Source organism: Bos taurus, chromosome 5 (genome assembly GCF_002263795.3).
Source record: "Bos taurus isolate L1 Dominette 01449 registration number 42190680 breed Hereford chromosome 5, ARS-UCD2.0, whole genome shotgun sequence".
NCBI lineage: Eukaryota > Metazoa > Chordata > Mammalia > Artiodactyla > Bovidae > Bos > Bos taurus.
This window is the reverse complement of record NC_037332.1, coordinates 27,252,404-27,280,237: the sequence shown is the minus strand read 5'-3', so window position 1 is coordinate 27,280,237 and position 27,834 is coordinate 27,252,404. Positions and strand designations below refer to the sequence as shown.

Below are 27,834 nucleotides of genomic sequence, written 5' to 3'. Positions count from 1 at the left end.
AAATCCAATGAAGGTGACCGTGGGGTCCTGCCATCCATGCAAGGATGTCTTTCACTCAGCTCAAAGGTTACTTTGGGGTTCTTTGAAAGACACTGGGCCTCGGGTTCCAGGACATTGACCTCTATTTACAGAAGAGATTTTTCCTAAGAGGTAGATTCCCTTAGGAGAGAGAAACAGCATGAGTTGTATAAATTTATTGGTAAGATGAGGAAGCAGGGAAGAAAGGCCTGAACGAGGACAAGAACGCACATGCTGAGAGCACAAATCACTTCACCGACGGGCCAGTCAGCAGGGCTTCTCCTGGCTGTAGTCTGCAGGGACCATGCAAGGTAAATACAGCTAATGCCCAAGGGTTTCCCCAGAGCTGATGCTGATCTAAGAAGAGACAGTCCTTGCAGGTCTGTCAGGGGACCTGTAATTGTCTGTACCCAAGGAGCACATGGCCAAATAACTACCTAAACCAGGGCACAGAAGGGGAAGCAGGAGGACTGGGATTGCCCTTGAGACAAAAGCTTCATCTGTGAGGGGCTTACAGCCAGGAAAGGGTCAAGTCTTTATCCCTGGCAATTCTGCAGGAAGGGGAGGCTGCATTAAGAAGCCTCTAAGTATGGAGGCAGAAGGATGGGCTAGCATCCTGACTCCTCATTAAGAAAGACTAAGGCAGAGAATTGCGAGAGATGACAGTGGTGAAGAAAAGCAAGGAGGAGGTGATGACAAATGTGATGGAGGAATATCCCTGAAAAAGGGAGTCCAGGAGAAACCAAAGCAAGCTGTCTGGACAGCTGTCTTTCACTTTATCTTGGGGTCTTCTTGGTGGGTGAGCTCAGAGCTGGGGTCTTTCCCAGCAGGTCCTTGATTTCACTTGTACTCCCCAACCTGGTTTTGGCCTCCCCGCGGGGGCTGCAGTTCCCACTGCCAGTGACACAGCCCCCCAGCAGGAAGCCATAGCCCCCGCCAACAGAGCTGGGCCGATAGCCATAGGTCCCGCTGCCGCTGTACCCAAAGCCGGCTCCTGTGCCTGCAGTCCCGGCCATGGAGCTGCTGATGACGGCTGTGGAAGACAGAGGGAGGACTAATAAGTGTGTGTCCCAGGACAGGACTGACCCAAAGTCCTCTCCAGCCTCCCAGCTCTAACTAGATTAAATGTGTCCCTCCTAAGTAATACTCCACATCAACTGGGGACTTGGCTTTAGTGACATATGCTCAATTCCTGAGCAGCTTGAGCACCAGGAGAATCAGCCCAGATCCCACAGGACCCCCAAGCCCAATGTCTTCTCATTCTTCGAACAAACAGGAGTAGCAGGGGCTTCCCCCCAAAGAGCAGATGACGCCTAAGCATCATGTAAGCCAGCAAATCTTGCGTTTAACTTAAGAAGACATTCTTAATTTTTTCCAAAGAATTTCCTGAGTGCTTGATACAGGTGAGTTTTTTCTGGCTTCTCTCAGGAGACCAGGCTGAATCCTTTGGGGCAGCATCTCAACTGCTTGTGCACGATGTTTCTGTGCACACCTGGGTCTCACTCCGGGTGAGGAGGTGCCCTTCTTCCTACTCACAGCTTCTGGCATGCAGCAAAGCCAGGATGGGGGGTGGCAGAAGAGCGTGGGGCTGAGAGTCTTATGAGTGAGGTTTCTGGGGAAGGGGCCAGAAATGGGGAAGTGTGAAACGTCAGGATGTGATGGGAAGCTGACCCCATCAAGGAAGAGGCGGCAGGTCTCAGCACAGGAGGTGATTAGGACAATGTTGCTCTAGCAGGCAGAACCCAGGCTGTTCCATGGGGGTCCTGGTGGTAGGGGACCACTTCCTTTGTGTTCATTAATAGGCTAAAAATACTCTTTCAGGGGTGTGAAATACTCACATATGCTCACAGAATTGGTGTATTCTCCAGACATCCTGCAAGGGGACAAAAGGCACAGGTGAATCTCCATCACATGGAATCTGAGTTACCCTCAGCCCAGCCTGCAACCAGCAGCCAGGTAGTGCGTTCTCCACAAGTCCTCCAGCTGGCCAGGTGGCATGAACTGCCCTGGGTGACTCTAAGCACCTCTCTCTGGTCTCTCCCCTTAGGAGATGTGTGAACTTGCAACCCTGGAGCCCCTGTGGTAACACCACCTCCCAGGGGCCCTCCTGCTGCGCTTCCCATCAGCCCACTTCTTCATCCCTGTGGGGCTACTGTCTGAATAAATACAAGTGTAGAAATACTGGCATCAGGAGTTGCCACTAAGGAACTAACTTTATGACTTTAGGACCAATAAGTTCTCTTCTCTGGGTCTCATTCATAAAATAATGCTAGGTTAGAATGGGGATTTTCAAGTGTCAACACTTCATGTACTACCCTTTCAACTGTTGCTATGATCACATATAACTCATACTGTTATATGTTTAGTATTTTTCATTGACTGTCTTCTATGACAAAAAATGTATTTCTCTTAAAAGGAAGTTTTATATCAACAGGGTACATAGAAAAAGGGCATCACTGGACCAAAAAAAGACAAAAACAGTAGCAGTGAAAATAAATAAAACAAAAAAATTTTGGCTAGATATTGTCTGCTCAGAGACTTTGAACCTAGGATCTACCATCTCTTTACTAATAGAGATATTTACAAGTGTCAGGTCAGTGTCATATATACAAGAGCACCACGCTGAAGCTTTCTCCTTGTTGTAGTCTGAAGATTGGAAAGAAAACCGTAAAGGAAATCACCTCTTATTATCTGACAGGATGCTGTTTAAGGCTATGTTTGTAAGTGACCTAAAAAGTATCTCCAACCCCTCCAACAGCCTGCCACTCATACCTGGGAAATTAAGTCAGAGGATTCCAAAAGTCCTTCCAGCCCTAACATTCTAAGAGCCCTCCCATCACCTACCTGCACTCCTCGCCCTCCAGCAGCTTGCGGTAGGTGGCGATCTCGATGTCCAGAGCCAGCTTGGTGCTCATCAGCTCCTGGTACTCACACATCATTCTGGCCAGCTCCTCCTTGGCCTGGAGCAGGGCGGCCTCCAGCTCATCCAGCTTGGCCTGAGCATCCTTCAGGGCACAGTGGCCCCGCTGCTCAGCGTCAGTGATGGCCGTCTCCAGGTTGGAGCACTGAGGACCAGGAGGTGGCATTGCCCCTGTGTTCTAAGGTACCCTTCCCTTCACTGCCCCCCTCCAAGTGCTTGCTGTGGTTGGACCATGCTCTATCCTGCCCACTTCCTAGAGCAAAGCCACATCCATGGAGTTAGTGTCCTGTCAACCTGGAACTGAGAGGCTTGTTATTCTCAGCCCCTTGGCTTTCTGAAAAGGCCTTTCCAATTATTCCAGGATTCAGGTGAGAGCTAAGTGTGGAAGGATGAGAACAGAGGCTCCATCTGAGGAAAGGAGTTCTGAGATGGAAGACCCTGAGAAGAAGGGACATGGGGGAAGCATGTGTGACTGACAGTTTACCCCTCCCTTGGGAGTGAGCCAGGAAACCCCAAAGCCCCTTCACCTGCTTCTTCACACTCTCAGTCTCTGAGCGCAGCCTTTGGATGAGCCGGGTCAGCTCTGCGATCTCATTCTTGGTGTGTTTGAGGTCATCCCCATGCCGACCGGCCGCCAGCTGCAGCTCCTGGAACTAGGGTGAGAGGGGCCAACACAGGAACCTAAGCTCAGCCTAGCGGGCCGTGCCTTTGCCTGGGGAGTGTGGTAGAAATGGGTAGGGGTCCCCAGCTTCACCAGGCCTATCAACAGCCTCCCGCTCAGACTTCCGTTCTTTGACTTGATTTATCTGCCTTCAGCAGAGATGATCTCACTGAAGGTTTTGGCCATAAGGACAGTCGAAAGTCTCACATCCTCTACACTGCAGCTTTGCAACACACAACTTTGATTATGATACTCTTCTGCTGATAGCGCCTCAAAGTAAAGGTAAGATTCAAACAACTCCTAGCCTGGCATCAAGGTACCTTGAGATCTGACTCTATTAGGCTCTTCAGGCTCAGTTCTTACTGCCCTCATCTATCACCTACCTGATTCCGCACCTCTGCCAAACAGTTTCAGGTTCCATAAGGAGCCCATGTGCTCTTAAATCTCTGAGTCTGTGCACGAGCCCCTCCCTCCTGCTAAAAAAACCCTTCCCCATTCATCCTCTCTTTTCCCCGAATCAGGTCCAGCTCAGCCAGGGCAGACTCACTTTCTCCAGGAGGCCTTCACTGGTCCCTGCTTGGGTGCCCATCTGTGCCCATAGTCCCTGGCATGCCAGTCTGTAGATCTTACCACTCTGTACTATGACCACACATTTCAATGTCTTTCCCATCAGACTCAGAATGACTGGGTGGCAGGGACCTTTAGTTTTATTTCTGAATTCCCAGTATCTAGCACAGAGTCTGGCTAGAATAGGGGTCTGGTGAATGAATGAATGAATAAGTGAACCAAAGAGGGAGCTGATGAGCCACCAACCTATTTTTTTCTGGGACTTCCTCCCCTTCATAGCTCAACTGAGTTCCAGGCTACTGGCAGTCTTGCTGGACATGGAGGCACATTTTGTGCGTATGGGAGTGCGGGGGTAGATTTGGTTATATCCTATCACCATGGGTCATCTTTGGAGTCATCTATTAGTTTGGAATTATTCCTGCATTTGATGTCATCCATTGAATAATCAACAGAGAGTACTCCATTTTTACCCCAGAATATGGTAATCTCCATCACTTACCAGCTAAATGACCTTGACAAGTGACATAAGGGGAACACAAAGAACAGGTGACATTCAGAACTCCAGTGACTCTGCACTGCCTGTCTGTCTCCGAGGGGTTGGGCTTGCCAGTTGTCTAATATCTGGCTCCAGCATGGTCCTAGAGTCAGGGTTCTTCTTAAAGATGCCAAGTTCCCTGGAAGGTACGGGGCGCTTCTCACTGCGCTCCTGTGTTTTATCTTTGGTGCCAGGTCAGGTGGCCTTCTGCATCTCTGCACAGTAGCCCTCCTCACCAGGGCACTAAGTCCCTGATTCTGACACCAAGTCATCTCCTCCTGAGACAGGAGATTAAACTCCTGCCATTCAGCTCCCAAGGGATCCCAAGCCCTTCTCATAAATCCTCCTCAACCAGAGTCACCTCCTGACTTTCTGTCTAAGTGCTATGGAACATCAGACATGTAGATTCAGACCCAGCTCCATCACTTATCAGCTAAATGACCTTGGAAAGTTATTTAAACTCCTTGAACCCCACTTCTTCACCTTCAAGAGGGGAGTAATAATAAGCATTCACAGTACTGTTTCTGGGATGACACTGATGCCATTCTGCTCAGTGAGTGCTTGCCCTGAGCTGGAGAAATCCTGGTGTGGGTAACTCAAGAAAAAAATGAACCCACATTATGTTTATGCCTAATTCTTCTAGAAGGAATCTGGGATTAAGCACTGGTCACTGACAATCCAGAATGATTGGGCCACATAGCCATCCCTGATCCTGGCTGGAAGCTGGAATGTAGAAAGATTTGGGGACTGGGGACTTGAGTTCGCACCTTTATCAAGAAGCCTTGGCCTGAGTTGTCTTCTAGGCCATGAAAGCCCCCCTTCCTCACACCCTTGCAGGTCAAATCTTTCTGCCCCTGAGGTAGCAAGGGGGCAGGGGGAGGGGCAAGATAAGGTCTCAAGAGTGTGGGTTTCCCTTGAGAAGGAACCTGATAAACCTCAAGGACAATTAGGAAGTCACCACTTTGATCTGAGAAACTAAATTATCTGAAGACTCATTTCCCCACCCACAACCCATGAGAGGAGTCAAGATCTAAGGGGCTCAAACCTCCCCCTTTCTCCTCGGAGTTGGGCTTGAATGAAAAGATAGGAGTGACCTGATCTCAGATGAGACTCCATAATTTATTGTCATTAACAAGGGAGTTGAGATTCTAACTACTCAGGTTTTCCTTCTTCCCAGAATTAGTTCAAAACTCTCTGCCTCTAAGGACATGGCTCCCTACTTGCCCCACCCAGACCTAGTTCCCTAACCTCTGTCTCCCCAAGGTTCGTGTTTCTGTGACACACTCATTTGCACTCAGCTGTGTGTTTTCTCTGATGGCTTCATGGTTCCTAAGGACAGAGCTGCCATCTCTTCCTTCTCTGGGGCTTCCCCAGCACCCTGGACAATGCTGTGCTCCTAGCGAGCATGTAGGCCATGGTGGGTCATGGGATGGACCAGAGGCCCCAGAACACATGACCTTGGAGAGTTGTGCAGCTCACCTTGGTCTGGTACAGTGCCTCGGCCTCCGCCTTGCTCTTGAGAGCAATGTCCTCGTACTGGGCCCTGACCTCAGCAATGATGCTGTTCAGGTCCAGGTTCCGGTTGTTGTCCATGGACAGGATGACAGATGTGTCACTGATGTGGGACTGCATCTGAGCAATCTCCTGCAGGGGCAACAAGGAAGCTTGAAATGCCTTTTGTGAGCAGAAGAATGTGCCAAGGTGATGGGCCTGCCCCAGCAGGGAGCTCCCCAGACCCTCCCAAATAGACTCAAGTTGTGGTCCCCAAAACCTCCAAGAATGGAGTTCACTGGTCCAGAGGTTCCAACACCACACCTAAAACTGCCGCATGGTTTTGAAGTAGCCCAAGAAGAAACCAGCCCCCATGACTGTCACCTGAGATCGGTCAGGAGTGCAGAAGGTGGAGGCGAGACAGCCTGGCCACCACACAAGGGACAGTAAGGACATTTGAGAGCCCATGAATGGGCCAACAGGCTGAGGCTTGAAACCAGATGGTCACAGAGGCGGTAGAAAGGGTGTGAGACTTTCACCTCCATCCCTGGGGAGTCGTGCTTAGACCCGAGGAAATTCCCAAGCCGCAAAGAGAAGACAAGCAGAAGTGAGAATATGCTTGGCTGAGGGTCAGTGGGACCCCTTAGGGCCCCATGGCTTCCTGAAGGATGTGAGAGGGGACAGCTGGTGGCCAGGCTGGAGTGGATGGCACACATCATTGGATGTACCCAGATTGGTGTCACTTGCTTTGCTCTACAAAACTCCCAGCATCCCAACACTGAAGATTCCCTGGGCTCTTAAAGTTCCTGATGAGTTAGTAACCACTCATTCACACATCTGTCCTTCCAGACGACGGAGCCAGGATGGGTACAGGAACTGGGGGAGACTTACCCCCTCGTACAGGCACGTAAAGAACTTGATTTCTCTCTCCAGGGCATCCACCTTGGCCTGCAGCTCCACCTTGCTCATGTACGCTGCATCCACGTCCTAGGGGAATCCAGAGAGCCCCTGACATCGCCCTTCTTCAAGCCCAGACAGGGGTCTCCAAGGCGCTGGCCCCCCACACCCAGTTCAGTGACTAGCTGCCCCAGAAAATGGAATCAAGACACAGGGGTCAAGAAGTGACCCCCACCCGAACTCACTGCAAGACCCTGAGCAGGTTCCTTATGCCTCCGGAACTCCTCTTGCCCCATCCAAGAATGGAATCTTTTTATTGCCTACTTTGTCTCAAAGAGAGTATGGGAGAGAGCCCTACCTCCCTATGGTCAGTCACATGGTGGTCAGAGCTGAAGGTGGCCAGAGACAGAGTTGGAAGGTGAACCTGCAGCCCTTCTCAAAGCATATGCTGTTTCCCCAAGCCACCATGGGCGTGGCCTGGGAGTGACTGTCCACGTCTGCACTCCTGCCCATTTACACAAGACATAGGCCTGAACAAAGTGAAGTGCACTGGGTAAACATCAAGGTGTCCCCAAGCCGCAAATCCCTCCACCTTCTCCTGTGCCCTTCAGCTCCGGGCCCTTCTGCAGTGGGGAGAGACTCCAGTCTTTCCTCTGATTCACCTCCCTCACCCCCTACACTCCTCACCTCCTACACTCCTCACCCTGCTGGACCGAGGGACATGCATCCTGTCCTCACCTTCTTAAGCACCACAAATTCATTCTCAGCAGTTGTGCGCTTGTTTATTTCCTCCTCATACCTGCAGGAGAAGCATCACAATGAGAAGGGTGTGTGTGGGTGTGGGTGTGGGTGGGTGTGTTCTCATCATGAAAGAAGAGATGCGATGCCCATGTTATGTACCTTTTAATAGATATTATTTTACATTTTTGCAAATCTGCCCAACTCATTAGGACTATGTGGCCAGTGTCGTGGGCAGGGTTTGAAGCAACCTCCTCCTGGACCTGGGGACTGGATGGCTTGGGTCTAGATTTCCTCTGAAGCCTGGAGAGTGAAAAGGTTCTTCCTCCTCCCTCTCTGTCCAAATCACAGGAACACACCACTGCCCCTCTCTCAGTCATGATTCTTGTGTCACCCCAGCTGCCTGACACCCCTATCAATAACTTCACCCCATTGCCAAGTGTGAGTCCCAAGGCAGTCAGACTGTCCCCTGGGACAGGAGGAAAGAACATGGCCTAAATGTCCAGGATCTGAGGGAAGTGAAAGGAAGCCCGATGGAAAGTCCAGCTCCCTGCCCAGCTGGTAGGTTCTTGGGAACTTGGGGGCAACTTGAGCAAGCTTAGGACCTGAGAGGCTATGGTATGTACACCTGGGCTCTTGTGAATGGGGAGCAAGAGAGCCACCAACTAGGACAGCCTCCCCACTGCCCGAAATGCTGGCTGTCCCCTCTCTAACCCACCTGGCCACCCAGAGAAGGCCCTGATCCTATCTGGGCAGAGGATCTCAGGATGGGTCACTCTCACCTGAGCTCAGTGCCCCTGAGGCCAGAGGCATACATCTCAGTGCCTGTGGGGAGAGCCCGGGCCCAGGAGGCGGTCAGCCTGGGCGCAGGGTTCCACTCACCTCTTCTTGTAGTCCTCCACCACATCACGCATGCTCCTCAGCTCTGAGTCCAGCCTCACCCGGTCCCCCGACAGCATCTCCAGCTGCTTCCGCAGGTTGCTGATGTAGCCCTCGAGGATGGGCTCCAGGTTGTTCTTACAGTTGTCCAGATCCTGCTGCTGCAGCAGCTCCCACTTGGTCCCCAGCACCTGGTTCTGCTGCTCCAGGAACCTCACCTGGAATCCAGCCAACCAATAGTCAATGGCAAGAAGTCAGGGAATTTTCTTTCCTGGACAGTAGCTGTGTTCCCTTATGTTACGTAGCCTCATCCCTCAGAAAATGACTCTCTTACCCCTTCCCACCCAGGTCCTTTGTCTGACTGCAGTTCTCTTTTGGGGATCAGCCACTGACATCAGGAGAGGCCTCATTATCCTTGCTTGCCCCTCATCAAGATCTATCTCCTATGCACCTGTCCTTACCTGCCCAGACCAGTGTCGATGGTTAGCCTGATCCACCTTTCTTGGGTGAGTCCTTAGGCATGTAACCTGGCCATACAGGCCTTCACGCTCTTAGGAACCCCTTCTCTGGGTTTCTGGTGGCCTGGCCTGTGCTCTGCCTACTCTGTCTCCTCCATCACCGCCTCTCCCAGCCCAGCCAGAGGCCGGTATCCAATTGATCTGGGGTCTCGAGCCCTCCCATGTTTTCTTCATTTCTGGCTGCCTATGACCTCAGAGGATTTCCCCAGGGGGAGAACCAGCCTTTTCAATTTGCAATCTACGAACATTCCACCATTCCCTCACACAAAACCCTCCAGTGGTTCCACATCACCTACATGGTCAAGCCCAAATTCCCTTCTTGTGCTTTTCCAATGTGCCAGTGCCTCTCCCACCATTCATCCAGCACACACAAACCCCAGTTCTCCCTACTCTTCAGACAAGTCCCATCAGGCCACATGTGACTCTTCCCTCTCCTTAGGTCGCCTTTCTCCACCTCTGTCTGGCAAACTCCTACTCATGCATCACTGCCCTCCCTCACCGTCACCCGTGGTGAGCTTCCCCTGCTCCCCTAAGCTTGGGAAATGTTTATTTCCCCAAACCCTCCTACCCCTTTGCTCTTCAGTGGTCCTCAAACGTAAGAGTGTCTTGACATCACCAGGGGGCTTGTTAAAACACAGATTTCTGGGCCCCACTCCCAGAATTTGTAGTTCAGTAGGTATGAGGTGGAGCCTGAGAATGTGCATTTCCAACAAGTGCCAAGGTGATGCTGACCGATAGCGGCTCATGGACCCCTTTTGAGAACTGCTGTTCTCGCGTACCACTGATCCCCATCTGCCTTGCTTTATAGTTTAGGGTGTATTATAGGTTATGAGTCTGTCTTTCAACCAGAGTCTGAGCTGGTCTGGGTCCCATGAGAGGAGGAACTGGGCCTTAGAATTTCTAGATATCCTAAGCTGCCACAGACCTTGTCTTTCTCCAGGAATTCCCACCTTGTCGATGAAGGAGGCGAACTTGTTGTTCAGAGCCTTGATCTGCTCCCGCTCCTGGGCACACACTTTCTGGATCTCGGGGTCCAGCTCCACATTGAGGGGAGCCAAGAGGCTCTTGTTGACGATGACCTGGTGGATGCCCCCAGGTGGGCACAAGGATGGGCACATGGGCCCCAGGGCCACACTACCAAACATGCTGCCGGCAAAGCCGCTGGCTCGGCCTCGGCTAAACCCATAGCCCCCTGCCCGCCCACTGCCGCTGGCCATGTTGAAAGAGACGCTCCGGGCACACCCCAGGCTGTACAGGCTCCGGCTTCCAAAGCCCCCGCTGAGCCCTTTGCTCCCTGCCCTGTAGGAGGGTGAGCTGCTCCCAGAGAGGACAACTGAGCATCCGCTGAAGGCCCCCTTGGCAGCAGCTCCCGACTTGTAGGTGAATTGGCGGCTCATGCTGGGGAGGCCAGCGAGCTGGAAAGAGATGCCAACCCTTAGGTGAGATGTAGCTTACCAGCCTACGGTCTCAGATGCCTCCTTTATAGGGCTCAGGAGGGAGCCACTGCCCTAATTTGTGGGCTTAGTTTGCCCAGAGCAAATCATTTTTTCCCAGCAAAATCAGAGACACTGGGCAAATAACTTAAACCTCCCAGAGTGCTAGGCTTGCAAGCCTTGCTCCTGTAATTTGAGTCTTATCTAATTAACATGGGATAATTAGGCTGACTGAATTATCCCTAGAAAGATCTTGGGAAGTTTATCACAACCTCAAAATTGCCCTTCCCCAGGGCGTGGGACTGAGGGGACCAGACTGCGGGGGCGCAGAGGGGAGACCTTTAACTGACAGCAGCATCTGTGAGAGATTTCACGACTGTACCAGAATCAGATGGGCTGCACCCAGGACCCTGGCTAAGCTGCTTTTATGTGGTTAGAAAGAGGCTCCGCGGCCTGGCTTCCCAGGGTTCCCGGAGGCAGTCTCATGGCTGGCCTGGGCCATGGAAGATGAGCCCACCAGGAATCCAGGCCCAGTCCTCTGGTTGCAGGGCCCTCTGTGCCCTCCCAGGCTAGTCTCCTGCTCCTCTGTGCCAACCAGGCTGCCCTGCACACCTTTCGCTACACACACTGACTTTGTTCTGGACTATCCCATCACTGCCACCCTTAACCTTGAAGTCTGGTGGTATTGTCACCATTCACAGTGGCTCACACTGGTGCAGCGCTTTCCAGCATTAAAATAGCTCCTCATATACAGAAGCTCATTTAATTCACTAGACCTGGAGAGGAGCTGTGAGGGTCCACCTTCCACAAATGGAAAAACAGGAACTCATACGTTTGCTGTTATAGTTGAGGATCACATTTCATGAGCCTTTCTTTGTATGAGTCCCAGAGGAAACAAACACCAGGCCCTGGTCTTGAGAACTCTTTTGGCTGATCTTCTGACCCCACGTTCGAAGCTCTGCAGGGCTTATTTGTTTGTCCAGCCAGCCAGCCGTTCATGTGTTTGTTCATCCATCTGTCTGTTCATTTAACACACTTCTGTTGAGAGTTGACTCTATCCCAGGTCTTAAACTAGGTTCTGGGGTCATAAATTAATAAGACAGAAACCTGGTTCACAATTCTAAGGGAGAGAGTAGACATTTGAATTGTATTAGATCCTTGATATTACCAAATTATATGACCCAAGAGTTTCACAATTCCCAATTCCAAATACATTCACAGTACATACTTTCCTCCGTAAAAATGCAATTGTTTCACTAGGCAAGTGCTCAAATGAACAGTTTGCCAATCCCTCTTTTCCATTTCTGTGCAGAGATTTTGGCCTTACTCTGCATTATAATATAACAGTATGATGCTTCTACAACTATTGTACCAAGCAATTGCCAAATTCAACCTCCTCTTCTTTTTTATACAAAAAAAGCTATTTTCTATTTAAGAATAATCATTTTCTTGGACAGTCTCAATTTCACTATCAGCCATAGTCCTTAGCAATCTTTTCAGTCTTCTTTCCCTAGACACTAAGGTTTTTTCCTCTGCACTTCACAGCCGTGAAACAAGGCTGTGCTGTGATGAGGACATAGAGTGTCCTAGCCAGGAGCACTCCCTAATTGATTCCTTTCCATATGTCAGTGATTCAGACCCGTATGTCTCAGCAAAACTGTTCAATACAGACTGCTGTCGTGGGCCTTGAGCTCATTCCCTAAGGGCTGAAAGCAAGTATTCGCACTCAGAAGGCAGTGCAGTGTGTGAGTGCCCTCCCCCTACATGGCCTTGACTTCCCCTCTCCCCCACTGGCCTTCTCTCCTTGGGAACCTGCCACAGAGATACCCTGGAAAACCTTCTCTGATCACATCCCAGTCTAGCCACTCCTCTCTGGCCAGCTTCCCCAAACTGTACCGATTATCTATGCTAACTCCCTGTCTCTACCTGTGTTCCAGGTGTGTGCCAATACTCCCAAACAGCCAGAAAGTTTCCTGAGGACAAGATCCAAATCCCATCTTCCCTCTACTCCTCTTTAGTTACCTCGCAGAACTGGGGTGGAGGAAGGGTTCCCAGGAAGCCATGGAGGAGACAAAGAGATGCTTCAGTGACCCTTGAAAGCATTTCTCCTAAGGACAGGATCCTCAGTACCTACCTTTAAATCTCTCCTAAGTGGCTTTTCAAATAGTGGGTCCCTTGCATTTCATATCCTGGCCCTGCCCTCACCTGGGGAATCAATGTCCACTGAACCCTTATCTAATTTTCATGCAGTTACTAAGTCAGTCCCATTTCCCACAGAGGGGCAGTGCTACCACGAGCCTTTGCTCAAGCCTCTGGGGCATGTATCTCTGAGGAATCAGCCCAAAGAAAGCAGAAAGCCAATCCCCATCACCCTCATGAGCATTAAAATCATGTTGTAAAAGAATATTTAAGTATTTCTTACCCAGAAAGATGGAGCAGACAGACTTTCTTCTGACACTGCTCTAGCAGGAGAAATGGTGTGAACTCACTCCACTTACCACAACTAGAAACCTGGACATGACAGATATAATAAATATAGGAAGATCTTAAAGGTGGAGAGAAGAAAGTACAGCAACTAGGGGCTTCAGGAGCTAAGGACAATGGGATTAATGTATCAGTTCAGTCACTCAGTCATGTCTAACTCTTTGCGACCCCATGAATCGCAGCACGCCAGGCCTCCCTGTCCATCACCAACTCCCGGAGTTCACTCAGACTCACCTCCATCGAGTCGGTGATGCCATCCAGCCATCTCATCCTCTGTCATCCCCTTTTCCTCCTGCCCCCAATCCCTCCCAGCATCAGAGTCTTTTCCAATGAGTAAACACTACTATATATAAAATAGATAACCTACAAGGACCTATTCCTATTGTGTAGCACAGGGAACTATACCCAATATTTTGTAATAACCTATAGGATCAAAGAATCTGAAGAGAATGTATATGTGCATGTATAACTGCATCTGTGTGCTGTACACCTGAAACTAACACAACATGCAAATCAGCTATACTTCAGTTTAAAAAAGAAAACAAACTCAGAGAACTAAAAGAAGAAATTCAAGTCATATGGAGTGTATTCTCTGATCACAAGGAATAAAACCGGAAATAAAACATTTTTTTAATTTTTAAAAAACAAGATTTCAGGAATTCCCTGGCGGTCCAGTGGTTAAGACTGTGTGCTCTCACAACCGAGAGCCCAGGTTCAATACCTGGTTGGGGAACTAGGATCCTACAAGCTGCACACTGTGGCCAAAAAAAAAAAAATTGTAAAAAAACAAAATTTTTTCCAAACACTTAGAAACTAAACAATTTATGTCTAAATAACTCATGGGTCAAAAAAGAAGTCTCAAGGGAAAATTTTTAAAAACTTATTTCCAAATGAGGTCATATTCAGAAGTACTGAGTGTTAAGACTTCAATATAACTTTTTTGAGGAAACAATTCAACCCATAACAGAGATCAAAAGCACAATCTATCAAACAAAACCCTCAAGTTAAGTTTCACACTTTAGACAAAAATTGACTCATAAGACAATAGACTTAAAACGTAAACCTAAAAACCTTTTGGAGAAAATCTTCAGTATGCAGGACTATGGATATCTGGAGAAAACTATAATTTGAAAAGATACATGCACCCCAGTGTTCACTGTAGCACTATTTACAATAGCCAAGACATGGAAGCAACCTCAATGTCCATCAACAGAAGATATGCAATGGAATATTACTCAGCCACAAAAAGGAATGAAATAATGCCATTTGCAGCAACATGATGGACCTAAAGATTGTCATGCTGAGCAAAGTAAGTCAGACAAAGACAGACATATATATATGATATCACTATATGTGGAATCTTAAAAAGTGATACAAATGAGCTTGTCTACAAAACAGAAATAGTCACAGATGTAGAAAACAAACTTACAGTTACCTGGGAGAGTAGTGGGGAGGGATAAATTGGGAGACTGGGATTGACATATACAGACTACTATATACAAAATAGATCACTAGCAAGGACCTATTGTATAGCACAGGAAACTCTGCTCAAAACTCTGTGATGACCTGTATCAGAAAAGAATCTTGAAAAAAGTGGTTATATGTATACGTATAACTGATTCACTTTGTTGTACACCTAAAGTTAACACAAAATTGTAAATCAACAATATTCCAACTTAAAAAAAAACCTTTTTAAAGACTTTTAGGAAGAGAATAGCAATGCAAAAGGAAAAATATGCATATGAAAAGGTTTCTTCAATAAGACATAATTGCTAATTCAAACAAGGGGATATTGCTTCACCACCAAATTAAAAAATATTGATTACTTGGTACTGGCCAGGATAAAGTGACAAGGACTTTCTTGTAGAATGTCACTACTTTTTGGAGGACAGTTGAGCATTATAAATTAGGAATTTTAGAAAGACGTTACGTTTGAGCAAATATTCTTTTCCTACTTTGAGAAATTTATTATTCATTTTTGGGAAAAAAGGAAGTATGGCAAAAGATGTTTGGTGGTGGTTTAGTAGCTAAGTCGTGTTGGGCTCTTTGCAACCTCATGGACTGTAGCCCACGGACAGAGGAGCCTGGTGGGCTACAGTCCATGGGATCACAAAGACTACAACAGGACAGAGTGACTGAGCATGGATACACACCAGTGAACCACAGTCATGATTCAACTGTACTCAATAAACCTCACAATACCTCCAGAACTGAAAATTCCTAAAACTCGCCTGTGTCCTGTTTCATTATTTTACTTTCAGAAAAGAACTCTCCAAAGTACAAATTCCTTCCACCATTGGCTTTTCCTAGTTAAGGAAAAGAACATCTAATCCTTGCCCTAATTCTCATTCTTTTTCCAGTCGAGGCTCATCCTACTCAGTGTGTGTGTGTGTGTGTGTGTGTGTGTGTGTGTGTCCAATTGCTAAGTTTTGTCTGACCCTTTGCAACCCCATGGAGCCCACCAGGCTCCTCTGTCCAGAGGATTCTCCAAGCAAGAATACTGGAGTAGGTTGCCATTTCCTTCTCCAGGGGATCTTCCTGACCAGATAGCAATGACTAATAGCTCCTGGCTACTCACTTCTGCCAAGGCTTGACATTAAACACACATCACATGCTATGAGTTGCAAATGAAGTTTATTGTGCAGACACCAAGACCACAACACTTTAGCTGCAAAGCCAACAAGAGAGTTATATACACAGAAGCATGTTTCCCTGGGGGCACCACCAGGGAAAAGGCACAGGCACAGATGGGGTGATCAACAGAATACCCTTTGGGAGAAGGACCACTGAAAGGGCAACTGCAAGAAGGGGCAGGGAATGGGGCAGGGCTGGAAGCTCAAACCTAAACAATGCAGACTCTTCCCCTTGGGACAGAGGGTGTTACTGGCTCCAGTTGATTGGTTATGGGCATCTCTTTGCCCCACAATGCCGTGAGAGGTGGATCACAAGATCTGACTTGCTGTCAGTTAGATGTACAGAGACAGGCATTCTGGAGGGGGAGGGTCAAGGGCGGACTCCTTCCTTATCTGAATGAGAAGGTCACACTGGAACTGCCACCTTCACAAGAGCCAGAACCACCCCTCTCAGAGCCATAACCACCCCCTCCAGAGCTGGACCCTCCTCTGGCACCGCCTCCAGAGCTGTGTTTCCCTCCAGAACTGTATCCTCCTCCTGAACTAGAGCCTCCTCGAGAGCCACCTCCCGAGCCATAGCTCCCTCCACCGCCACTTCTGGAACCAGATCGTCTGCCTCCAGAGCTGTAACTCCTGCTTCCAGAGCTGAATCCTCCTCCATAACTGGACCCTCTACCTCCAGAACCATAACCTCCAAAGCCAGCCCTGGAGGCCACGCCTGAAGAAATGCTGCTGCTCGTCACAGCTGCAGAGAGACAGACAGCATTATACCTCAGTGCCAACTGCCTCGGCGCCTCTGCCCCACTCCACCCCCAGGACAGGACCACTCCCCCGCCCCCCGCACTTACACACAGTCACGTTGCTGCTGAGGTCTCCAGACATCCTGCCAGAGAGAGAGAAAAGATAACTCTAGGCAGAGCACTTAGGTACTCTGCATACGTGGTTTTACAACTTCCACCTATAACCACCCATGTCAGCCTCAAAACTCAGCCACCACGGCCTCACACAGCCCACTTTCTTTGGTGCTGCGGATCACAGAGATGGGGACGGGCCCCATGTTTCCACAGTCTGGCATCCCAAGTCATCTCAATTTGTGCTCTGATAAAACTGATCGAAAGCAAATTCACTTCTGAATTGGGAACCCATTGTTTTATTTAAATCCATCTTAGGGAGTCTGATATGCAGAATCCAAGCCACACCAGAAATTCTCAAATGAAGACTGTTCTGTCAACATTCAAATCAGAGAGAACTGCGACTCTGTACAGCCTCCCTGCCCTGCACCCACACCGCCCTCCCCTGCTTCATCTGAATTCATTCCCACATCATCTTGCAAGCTGGGGAGAGGAGGCCCGGCCTCCAGACAGGTACCCAGCAGCAGCCCGAGCAAAGCCAAAGCCACTCCTTCTCTGTAATACTGGCTCTCTGGTGGACCGAGGAGCTTTTGCCGTCTAATTGCTTCAGCCAGACTGAATCACCAGGGGTACTGAGGACACTGACAAGGGTCTTAGACCACAGAGGAAGGAAAGGCTCCCTTCCGGAGGTTAACACATGGCTCTGTAGTTCACTCAAGAAACCTGCAAAGAGCTAGATCTGGTGCCTGCTCCTTGGGCATGCCCCAGCCAGGCGGCACCTTCCAACCCACGACATCCCACGCTGCGTCACAAGGTGGAAGGAGAAGACGCCACACACCCTGCAGACCCAGAGATGATGTTTCAGATCGTTGAGAACTAATCTTTGTTCACACCATCAGTTTTCCCTTTCATAAAAGAGAAAGATTAATTTACTGCTTCATTAATTTAAAATTTAACCTGCCTTGTTAGTCGTTCCACACTGATAAGCCTACAGCTGCTCACTGCTGCTCTATGTCCTGAATCTCTCCAGGGAGGTCAGCTCTCAGCTGTCAGAAGGCCTTGCCCCTGCCCCTGCTTTCTCTGCCTCCACCTCCAGCCCTGGCTCCAGGAGAGGAGAAGGTAGACCAGGGTACCCTCTGGCCTCCTGGGGCCCCTCACCTGCACTCCTCGCCCTCCAGCAGCTTGCGGTAGGTGGCAATCTCCACATCCAGGGACAGCTTGGTGTTCATCAGGTCCTGGTAGTCACGCAGCAGCCGGGCCAGGTCCTCGCGGGCTTTTTGAAGAGCCTCTTCCAGATCATTCAGCTTGCTCTGGGCGTCTTTGAGGGCATTCTCTCCCCGCTGCTCAGCATCTGCAATGGAGTCTTGTACATTCTTACACTAGGAGAGAAGGAGAAAAGGTTTCTGTTGGGACAGGAAGTGCAATCTGTCTTGGCAGAGGAGGAGAGGGAGGGAGCAAGGATGTGCAGGGTGTGAGAAGCCAGAATCACTGGCCCTGGAAGTGTGTCACCAGAGAGTTAATGCAAGTTACAAGCAACTTGCTAAGACTTGCTGCTGTCTCTGAGCCTCTGTCTTCCCAAGTCCCTTTTAACTGGACCCTTAACCCTTTCCCCATCATGACCTTTGATGCTCACAATCTAGGACCAGAGTCATTACCCTATTTTACAGTTGCAGCTGCAAACACTGATGTGAATGGCTTCATAGAACTTCTGTTGCTTGTGGAGTCAGTTCTCTGCCCCACATTACCTCTTCTAGAGCTAATGTCCAAACCTGGCCAACCCCCTGCAGCACTCCCTGCCCCTGCATCACACAGCCAGCTGTGCAAAGAGGTACAAATGGGAGGTGACGCCTGTGATCTTTGGTAAACCATGACCTCTAGCTTCGTAAGCCACTGTTCCATTTCACCCATGAAAGCAATCAAAAAGTTAACACAATTCTTTCCCTGCACTTAATCCCTACTTGAGAATGAGCCTTAAAAGTGAAAGCAAAAGCTGCTCAGTCCTGTCCTACTCTTTGTGACCCCATGGACTATACAGTCCATAGAATTCTCCAGCAGATCTTCCCAACCCAGGGATTGAACCCAGGTCTTCCACATTGCAGGCAGATTCTTTACCTGCTGAGCCACAAGGGAAGACCAAGAATACTGGAGTGGGTAGCCTATCCCTTCTCCAACAGATCTTCCCAACCCAGGAATCAAACTGGGGTCTCCTGCATTGCAGGTGGATTCTTTACCTACTGAGCTATCAGGAAAGCCCCAAGAATGTCTCTTGATCACTCTAAAATTGTTCTAAGTCTTAATTATGTCAAGCCCAAGGTTTTTGTGATCAACATACACTATATTAGAATTTCTCTCTTTCTCTCTCTCACACACACACACACACACACACACACACACACCTGCACACCTGCACACCACCTCCCACCCCACCCTGAGCTGCACTCAGCCAGGAGAACTGCAGTCATCCTAGGGCGTACACCCCACCTGCTTCTTCACTTGCGCGATCTCGCCTTGCAGCCTCTGGATCATGCGGTTCAGCTCGCTGATCTCCATCTTGACCTCCTTCAGGCTGTCTCCGTGCTTTCCAGCAGTTATCCTGAGCTCCTCATACTGCACGGAAAGAGGAGGAGAGTTATCTAATCAGGGAGGGTCAACCAAGCTGAATGTCATGTCTGCATTTGTGGGAGATGGGGGACCAGTGCCATACTTGACTGAGGGCATTTGGGGTACTATAAACACTCTTTCTTGGGAATGATGCCCAATTTTCACTAGACAAAACCACCAGTAATCTTACTGTACACTTACTGGCTGGGCTGGAACACAGCTCATTAGAAAGAGCTGCGGCTCTCCCTGCCCACCCAGAACTTGCCTTGCTGTGGTACACTGCCTCAGCCTCGGCCTTGCTCCTCTGGGCAATCTCCTCATACTGGGCCCGGACCTCAGTGATAATGCTGTCCAAGTCCAGGCTGCGGTTGTTGTCCATGGACAGGATGACGGTGGTGTCGGTGACACTCTGTTGCATCTGGGACAGCTCCTGCAACACAGGGAAGGTCTGGCCACGACGTCCCTGCCCACAGCCACAGGCAGTGAGGAGGGATTCCCCTCCCCCGGTGTCAGGGAAATGCAGAATCTCAGACTAACTATGTACTGGGTGGGGTGTAAAGTGATATAGCCACCATTCCCAGTCAGGTAGTACTGAGAATTACAGCCGGGGTGGGGGGGTCTGCATTTCTGAGCCTCCTAGTTTATGCAGCTTAATAAGTGCCCCCAGAAAGAAGCCAGTTGATGGCAAATGCCTTAAATTGTACTTCCTGTTGCAGAAGTCATGTGTGTGCACTTGGGCAGGGAAGCGGGGAGTACATTATATTTTGACCTCTGAAATATATTGGATATAAGAAGAGAAGCAGGGTGAGTCTTTTCCTAAGGGGAGCTGGAGTGAGGGAATTTGTCCTAATAGAGCATTACTTCCTGTGACATCAGAGGAGAAAGTTCTTCTCCTCCAAGACCTATACCAAAGAAGCTCCCAGTGGCCTAGACATTGATCAGTTGAAGTCAGCCACCCATGAACCCCACCCACAGCCCCCTTTCCCAGTGGGAGAGGACTTCCTTTGAGGGGAAGGGTAGGTAGCAAGGGTCCATTTAAGAGCAGCCTACTTACTGCATCAAAGAGCATTTTTGTGAACTCCACGTCCTGTCTCAGCAAGTCCACCTTGGCCTGCAGCTCCACCTTGTTCGTGTAGGCATGGTCCACATCCTACAGGGAAGGTCAGGGTCTCTGGTGAAGCTCACAGCCCCCCCATTCCCACCTTGCAGTGCTTTGTGTATGGGCCCTGCCCTGCGGTCTCTCTGCCACTCCTCCACCCAGTCCCTGTCAGCTGCTCTCCAAAATCCCAGGCACCGCAGACAATCCACAACCCCACAGGACCTCATCTGGCATGAAGTCCACAGTGCATCTCTGCAGGGGGCTACATGCCCACGTCACTGCTCACACTCCCCCAGGACCATCAGAGCTCTGATGGGACCGAGCTTTGTCAACCATTCTCTCCTTCTTGCTTGGTATGCTCTGTGTTTCCACCAAAGAGCATAACAGCCTCTGTGGCTTTTAACAGTCAGTCCCCAACTCTCCCATCCTATCTATCCATCCCACCTCTTCTGGATTTCACACCAAAGCCTCTGCAGAAACCAGGCTGAGAACACACGCTTCTGCCTTCAGGCTCAAACCTTTGTCAGCCCAACTGACTACACCTTTAAGTAGGCAATCTAAGGAAGTCCCATGCCTTCCTCGGCCCTTTAGAAAAAAAACCAAGTGCTTTCTATGGTCATAGCTTTCAAGACTCAATACAGTCTTTGAGTACGTAATTATGGGAAATGCCCTAGCAAAAGCGCAGAAATTGCCTGAAGCTTGAACTACAGAGACACCTTTATTTCCATGAGAACCAGCCATGGACATGCTTCACCCTTTCCTGGCTGGTGCTTTTTTTACTCAGAGGTGTGCTCCAGCTTGTCCATCTGGGCACAATGGGCTCTGATGCATCCTCACTCCCACCCCAACCATGACATTCTCTCACTCACCTTTTTAAGTGTCACAAACTCGTTCTCAGCAGCTGTGCGCTTGTTGACTTCATCCTCATACCTGTTGGTACCCAAGGACACTGCAGTTAGATTAGTACTAGTTTGTTTCCCGTTTTTTTTTTTTTTCCTTTTCCTACTGGATTCACCCAAAATACTCCATTTCCTGGGACTATTAAAAAATACTTTTGTCTAAATTGAAATGATGAACCCAGATGAGGATGCTTTTCTATAAATTAACCATCAAACTTGTCAAAAACATGATCTCTAAAGCCCTAAATGTCTTCCTCCCAAACAATCAGCAAAGATACAGAAGGCTCTCCCCTTTATCCCCACAAATGCAACTGGGAGATGAGTGGTTTTCTGGGGCAATGACTGGATGGGCTCAAATCAAGGTTTATCTCCACCCAGTTTTCACTCTGCCACTTACTTCTTCTTAAAATCTTCAACAAGATCCTGCATGTTGTTCAGCTCTGACTCTTGTAACATTCTTTCTGAATAAAGCTTGTCCAAATGACTCTGCAGTTGGCTGATGTACCCCTGGAAGAGGGGTTCCAGGTTGGTGGTACGGGTGCCCACATTGATTTGTTGTAGCAGTTCCCATTTGGTCTGCAGCACCTGATTCTGCTGCTCCAGGAACCGCACCTGCGGGGACCAGAAGGAAAGCACATGAGCTCTGGGTTGTCCTTCCGACCGACAGGCCAGGGTCAGCTCTGATTCTCCTTCAGGAGATAGGGAAAACCACGTGGCTTCATCCTCCCCAGCTGCATGCCGGATCACGCTGGGCAGAGCTTCTGAGCTCTCTGCCTCCACACTTGGAAAGTTCTGTAGGCTCCTAAATGTTACATCCGGCACTCTCCACGCAGAGCACTCTTTTTCCTACTTTCCCATCCACTATTTTGTTTGCAGGTGCTTTCAAAACTCCAGGCCATCTCCCTCCCTGATCCTACTTGAATTTCCAATAAAGGTCCCATAAATTCTGGGGAAAACCAAAAGCAAGCTTTCACTGGCACTGTTCCTAAGGGCTATGAGTATAAGGGCAGGGCTCCTCCATCTGATTTTTAAGAGCCTTGTAAATTTTTAGACAGGTTTCTCTGCCTTGAAATGGGAGAGAACCCTATCACACTCCAAAGTGACATCAATTAAAAACTTTGTGGTTTATAAAACTAAGAAAGCTTCTCCTGAAGGCAGAAGTTCATTCATTCCTAAATTGATATTTCAGGCTTAGCTTCCTAGAATTTAATAGAGCAATAACTTCTAGGGAAGGAAGAACAGTCTCAGAAGATGTTTTACCAACCCCCTCTAAAACACTTGGCTTGAAATAGTCCATTTCTTGTCTGTGTCAGGTTTTTACTGATTTTCAGAATTTTCCATTAGTATTGTTTGTTTAGGCTGAGACAGTAAAGCCAATGTCACAATTAATTCCCAACCGCAGACTATTATGGAAATGGCACCCATGAAGCCTGCATCTTTCCCCTGTGGATACTGCCAATTACCCAGGACAGTGTGACTGCACTTGCTGCTGCTGCTGCTAAGTCGCTTCGGTCATGTCCGACTCTGTGCGACCCCATGGACGGCAGCCCATCAGGCTCCCCCGTCCCTGGGATTCTCCAGTGTTCTTGTAAGCAAGAACACTGGAGTGGGTTGCCGTTTCCTTCTCCAATGCATGAAAGTGAAAAGTGAAAGTGAAGTCGCTCAGTCATGCCCGACTCTTAGCAACCCCATGGACTACAGCCCACCAGGCTCCTCAGTCCATGGGATTTTCCAGGCAAGAGTACTGGAGTGGAGTGCCATTGCCTTCTCCAGACTGCACCTATGGCTTATTAAAAAATGAATCTTTATCATTTGCTTTTCAGTTAGCACTGAAAGAAGCAGGGCATCCTGAGCCTTAGATGAAGCCAGCTTCTCATGACTCACCTTGTCGATGAAAGTGGCAAATTTGTTGTTGAGAGCTTTGATCTGCTCCCTCTCCTGAGACTTCACGTTCTGTATCTCCGGGTCAACTTTCACATTGAGAGGCTGCAGGAGGCTCTGGTTGATAGACACTTCGTGGATACCTCCACCAGGGAATCCTCCAGGGCCGAAGCCACCAGGACCCCCAAAGCCACCAGGACCCCCCAAACCTCCAAAGCCACCACCACCTCCAAAGCGGCCTCCACCAAAACTGCCTCCTCCAACGCCAAGGCCGCCTCCAAAGCCACCTCCTCTGCCACCAAATCCTCCATAGGAGCCAAAGCTTCCACCTCCTCCAGCCACGCTAATGGAGGTGCTCCTGGACCCTCCAAGGTTAACGAGACTCCGACTGCTGAAGCCACCTCCGCCGAATCCGCCTCCGCCAAAGCCCCCGCCGCCACCGCCATGGCGGCTCAAGCAGGAGAAGCTGGTTCCTGATAGCCGGCTTCGACCGGGGACCACGGCCGAGCCGCTACTGAAGCCCCGAAATCCTCCTCCACCTCCTCCTCTTCCTCGAGACTGGTAGGAGATCTGACAGCTCATGATGCCTTTGCCCGGAGAGGGAAGTTGCAGGTTCCCGAGAGGAGTTCCGATGGGAGACTCAGCACTGCTGTTGGAAGACTGTCATGGTCCCCTTTTATACCTGCCAACTAGGTGGTGGTGTGCATGGGTGTGGGCCCATGTATGCAAGAGTTTGGTCTGCCTGGAAGCTACTCCTGGTGAGTGATTATCAAGCTAATAGCCATTTAAAAATCTATTAATCAGCTCCCTCCCAGAACTTGTTTTCATTGCAAACTTCTGTTTATCTGAGCATCTGTGACACCATTTAATTTTTGTAAAATCATCAAAAGAGGAGGTCAGGATGAGTTTCTCAGTCTGGGGAAAAAAAAAAAGGGCATTCTGCAGAATGCTGCTCCCTGCTCTGGACCAATCCAAGGGAGGCCAGCTGCCCCTAGGGCCTCTGGAGGCTCGCCACCCAGTTCTGCTGATGGAAGAGATGACGGGCTTAGAAACTTCGGAGGCTCCTCAATACTAGCCTCAGTGTTCCCCCTTGCTTTTTCTTCTGTGCCAGGAAGAGTCTCAACAAGGGATTTTTCAGAGCATGAATGCCATGTGGGGAAACACGCTACCTGTCACAGAAAGGAGTTGACCAAGGATGCTTCAAAAAAGTTGTCAGTTTTAGGGCTTCCCTGGTGGTCCAGTGGTTGAGATTTCACCTTCTAATGCAGGGGGTGAGGGTTTGATCCCCTCTTGAGGAGCTGAGATACCACATGCCTCATGGCCAAAAAGCCAGAACATAAACAACAGAAGCAATACCACAACAAATTCAATAAAGACTTTGAAATTTAAAAAAAAGAAGAGAATAAAGAAAAAAAAAGTTGTCAGTTTGCAAAATATCTTGACTGTTCCCTTCCCATACCACACTAGGACTCCACAGTAGCCAGTCACTGACAAGAGGAGAATTTTCCTTCCTGTAACCAGGTCTTTATAACTATCAACTCCATGATTTTTCTACATGAAAACCCAGAGAATGAAGGCCTTCAGAGAAGTTCCTCTGTCCCTGGGTCTGTCTAACTCTAGGTACACAACAAAAGATGGCAATCATAGGCTTTATGCAACTCCAAGTTCCAAGTGTACATTGATTCAGCCATTTAGTAATCATGTATTACTTGGTGATCATGCTAAGCAGTTTGGAAGCTGGACTCTTCAATGATACCCAGAGGTGAATGAACATCAGAAGACCCATCAAGTCACCGAGTACACGGAGTCTCCATGCTTAAACTCAACCAAGGTCCTTCTTTGGTCTATGTGACCATATACATGGGAGATGCAGTATGCAGTACTAGAATGGAACTTAATGTCAAACATTCTGGATTTGAGTCCCCAGTTTTTCCATTTACTGGCTCTGTGACTTTGAATTAAATGCTGTTTCTGTATTCTTACCTATAAAGTGGGAAGTTCATTCGAACTGTTTTGGAAACCATGACACACGATACAAGTGTTAGGTCTCATTACTATTTTGGGTGACGCATAGATACCTTCTTTTCCTTTCACCCTTAGCATCTTATTCTCCCTTCTGATGGCTATGACTGTGCACCTCCACAACCATGCCACAAGTTACAGATTTCCCTAGGATTTCTCAGATCCTAGGGCAGAGTTAGCATTAAGAAAATGTAATAAACATACACTTTGAGACTAAGTCCCAGTTTCTTGTATTTTAGTTAAATGACCTTGGATAATTCATAATACTCTTGAAGTCTTGGTTTCCTCATCATAAAAGTGAGTAAGAAGAAGAACATGGCTATTGTAAAAGCAGAACAAGATAAGCTCATGTGCTATGCATCAGATCAGATCAGTTGCTCAGTCGTGTCCGACTCTTTGCGACCCCATGAATCGCAGCACGCCAGGCCTCTCTGTCCATCACCAACTCCCGGAGTTCACTCAGACTCACGTCCCTCGAGTCAGTGATGCCATCCAGCCATCTCATCCTCTGTCGTCCCCTTCTCCTCCTGCCCCCAATCCCTCCCAGCATCAGAGTCTTTTCCAATGAGTCAACTCTTCGCATGAGGTGGCCAAAGTACTGGAGTTTCAGCTTTAGCATCATTCCTTCCAAAGAATACCCAGGACTGATCTCCTTCAGAATGGACTGGTTGGATCTCCTTGCAGTCCAAGGGACTCTCAAGAGTCTTCTCCAACACCACAGTTCAAAAGCATCAATTCTTCGGCACTCAGCCTTCTTCACAGTCCAACTCTCACATCCATACATGACCACAGGAAAAACCATAGCCTTGACTAGACAAACCTTTGTTGGCAAAGTAATGTCTTTGCTTTTGAATATGCTATCTAGGTTGGTCATAACTTTCCTTCCAAGGAGTAAGCGTCTTTTAATTTCATGGCTGCAGTCACCATCTGCAGTGATTTTGGAGCCCAGAAAAATAAATTCTGACACTGTTTCTACTGTTACCCCATCTATTTCCCATGAAGTGGTGGGACCGGATGCCATGATCTTCGTTTTCTGAATGTTGAGCTTTAAGCCAACTTTTTCACTCTCCTCTTTCACTTTCATCAAGAGGCTTTTTAGTTCCTCTTCACTTTCTGCCATAAGGGTGGTGTCATCTGCATATCTGAGGTTATTGATATTTCTCCCAGCAATCTTGATTCCAGCTTGTGCTTCTTCCAGTCCAGTGTTTCTCATGATGTACTCTGCATATAAGTTAAATAAACAGGGTGACAATATACAGCCTTGACGTACTCCTTTTCCTATTTGGAACCAGTCTGTTGTTCCATGTCCAGTTCTAACTGTTGCTTCCTGACCTGCATACAAATTTCTCAAGAGGCAGATCAGGTAGTTCCTAGTTAATAGCAGAAACTCAATAAGTGTTATTTACCTTCTCACACCCCCTCCCCCAAGTCTCCAATTCTATGTCTCAACTAAGTGGCCAAAGTAGGGAAGAGATGGATGACATTGAGCTATTCAGGATATTTGGTTTGCAGTAATACAACACTGAAATGAGTAAGTGAATGTGTCTGCTTGACTTTCCCCTCCCCCCCCCCAGTCTGGCCTATATAATCATACAGATAAACCATAGGCTAAAAGCTTTAGAGTGAACCCCAGTCCGATGTCAAGTGTTATCTGCAGGCATCTGAACAATGCCCTAATGGCCATTACACCACTGTGACTGTGCCAAGGCCATGCCAGACTTGGTGGGCTTGGGGGAGGGGAGTTCTTAATCCTCTGAGAAGGAAAGGAGCAAACATCTGTGGAGCCTCTACCATGCTCTAGGCTTGTGCCAAGCACACAGCCTGGCCTCCATGCTGTACTGCTCTGTAAGTCACCCCAACTGACTCTCCCTCCCACGCTCACTTCAGGGTACATTCCCTTTCTAGATCTATTTGCGAGGTTTTGAAAGTCAGGTTTAAGAAGGAAGCACCCTCCTCTTTTCTTGAAACATGAAAGGTAGAATTAATGCAGATTGTATGTTTTAGAACATATTTTGTTTCCGTTTTAAATTTTACCTTTTATATAATCTGAATGTGTTTTTCTAGAAAACCTGTTTTGCATTCTTTAAGGCAGTGAAATCCAAGTTAAGATTCATGGTTCTGGTTATGATTTTGTGACTGACTTCCATACAGCCTTCAATTTCTTCATCTATAAACTGAGAACATTTATCCTAGATGCCTAATGGGCCAGAACAACACTAACCTCTTGGTACATAGGGTTTTAAGCTTTGCTATCTCTGAGAACAGAACAGAGATCCTGTAGGATAAAGTCCTTCATCCGGCTCCTCAATTCTTCTTTCAACGAGTTGCTGGCAAGCCCAAGCCTCTAAGTGTTTAGTTTTTCAAAAGCACATCCTTTGGCCAATGGAGCATAAAAGCAAACTCAGTGTTAAGCAAAAAAGGGGTGAACTGTTTAGCCAATGGGAAATTGGTATGGATGCTAACCTCAGATTCTCCCACTGGAACTTAATGTCGCCCTCCCTAAACTCCCGTACCTGCCTGTGTATCTCTCTTACAGTCACATCGCCGTCTTCCTTGGGTTACATTGAGCTGTGTCCTTGGGCTTCCACAGGGAAGAATATCGCTCCCTTTCCTGCTATTGTGGCCTCAGATGTCCCATGCAGTTCTAGTATTCTAACTGGGAATTTTCTCATTTCCAGCAGATCCGACCAGACAATGCAAGGTTACA

General features: G+C 48.5%; 2 protein-coding genes across 3 annotated transcripts; both read right to left on the bottom strand.

The window, feature by feature from the left end:
* Positions 1–179: 179 nt before the first annotated feature.
* On the bottom strand, positions 180–15,684 carry KRT73 (keratin 73). Of its 2 annotated transcripts, XM_010804910.3 has the most exons (10): positions 13,080–15,684; positions 10,175–11,777; positions 8,710–8,924; positions 7,828–7,888; positions 7,084–7,179; positions 6,181–6,345; positions 3,466–3,591; positions 2,863–3,083; positions 1,857–1,891; positions 180–1,051 (listed from the first exon to the last, which is right to left on the bottom strand). In XM_010804910.3, the coding sequence occupies exons 2-10, from the start codon at positions 10,619–10,621 to the stop codon at positions 795–797; spliced, it is 1,623 nt and encodes a 540-aa protein (XP_010803212.1). In that variant the 5' UTR covers positions 10,622–11,777; positions 13,080–15,684; the 3' UTR covers positions 180–794. The 2 variants fall into 2 exon arrangements, with proteins under 2 accessions (XP_010803212.1, NP_001104574.1); NM_001111104.1 differs by lacking the exon at positions 13,080–15,684 and having other exon boundaries at positions 10,175–10,649.
* A 74-nt stretch (positions 15,685–15,758) lies between these two features.
* KRT2 (keratin 2) lies at positions 15,759–23,687 on the bottom strand. The gene is made up of 9 exons (XM_024992426.2): positions 23,109–23,687; positions 21,622–21,836; positions 21,195–21,255; positions 20,281–20,376; positions 19,492–19,656; positions 19,107–19,232; positions 17,784–18,004; positions 16,623–16,657; positions 15,759–16,519 (listed from the first exon to the last, which is right to left on the bottom strand). Exons 1-9 carry the CDS (start codon positions 23,685–23,687, stop codon positions 16,164–16,166), a joined length of 1,854 nt encoding a protein of 617 aa, XP_024848194.1. The 3' UTR covers positions 15,759–16,163.
* Between the last annotated feature and the right edge of the window lie 4,147 nt (positions 23,688–27,834).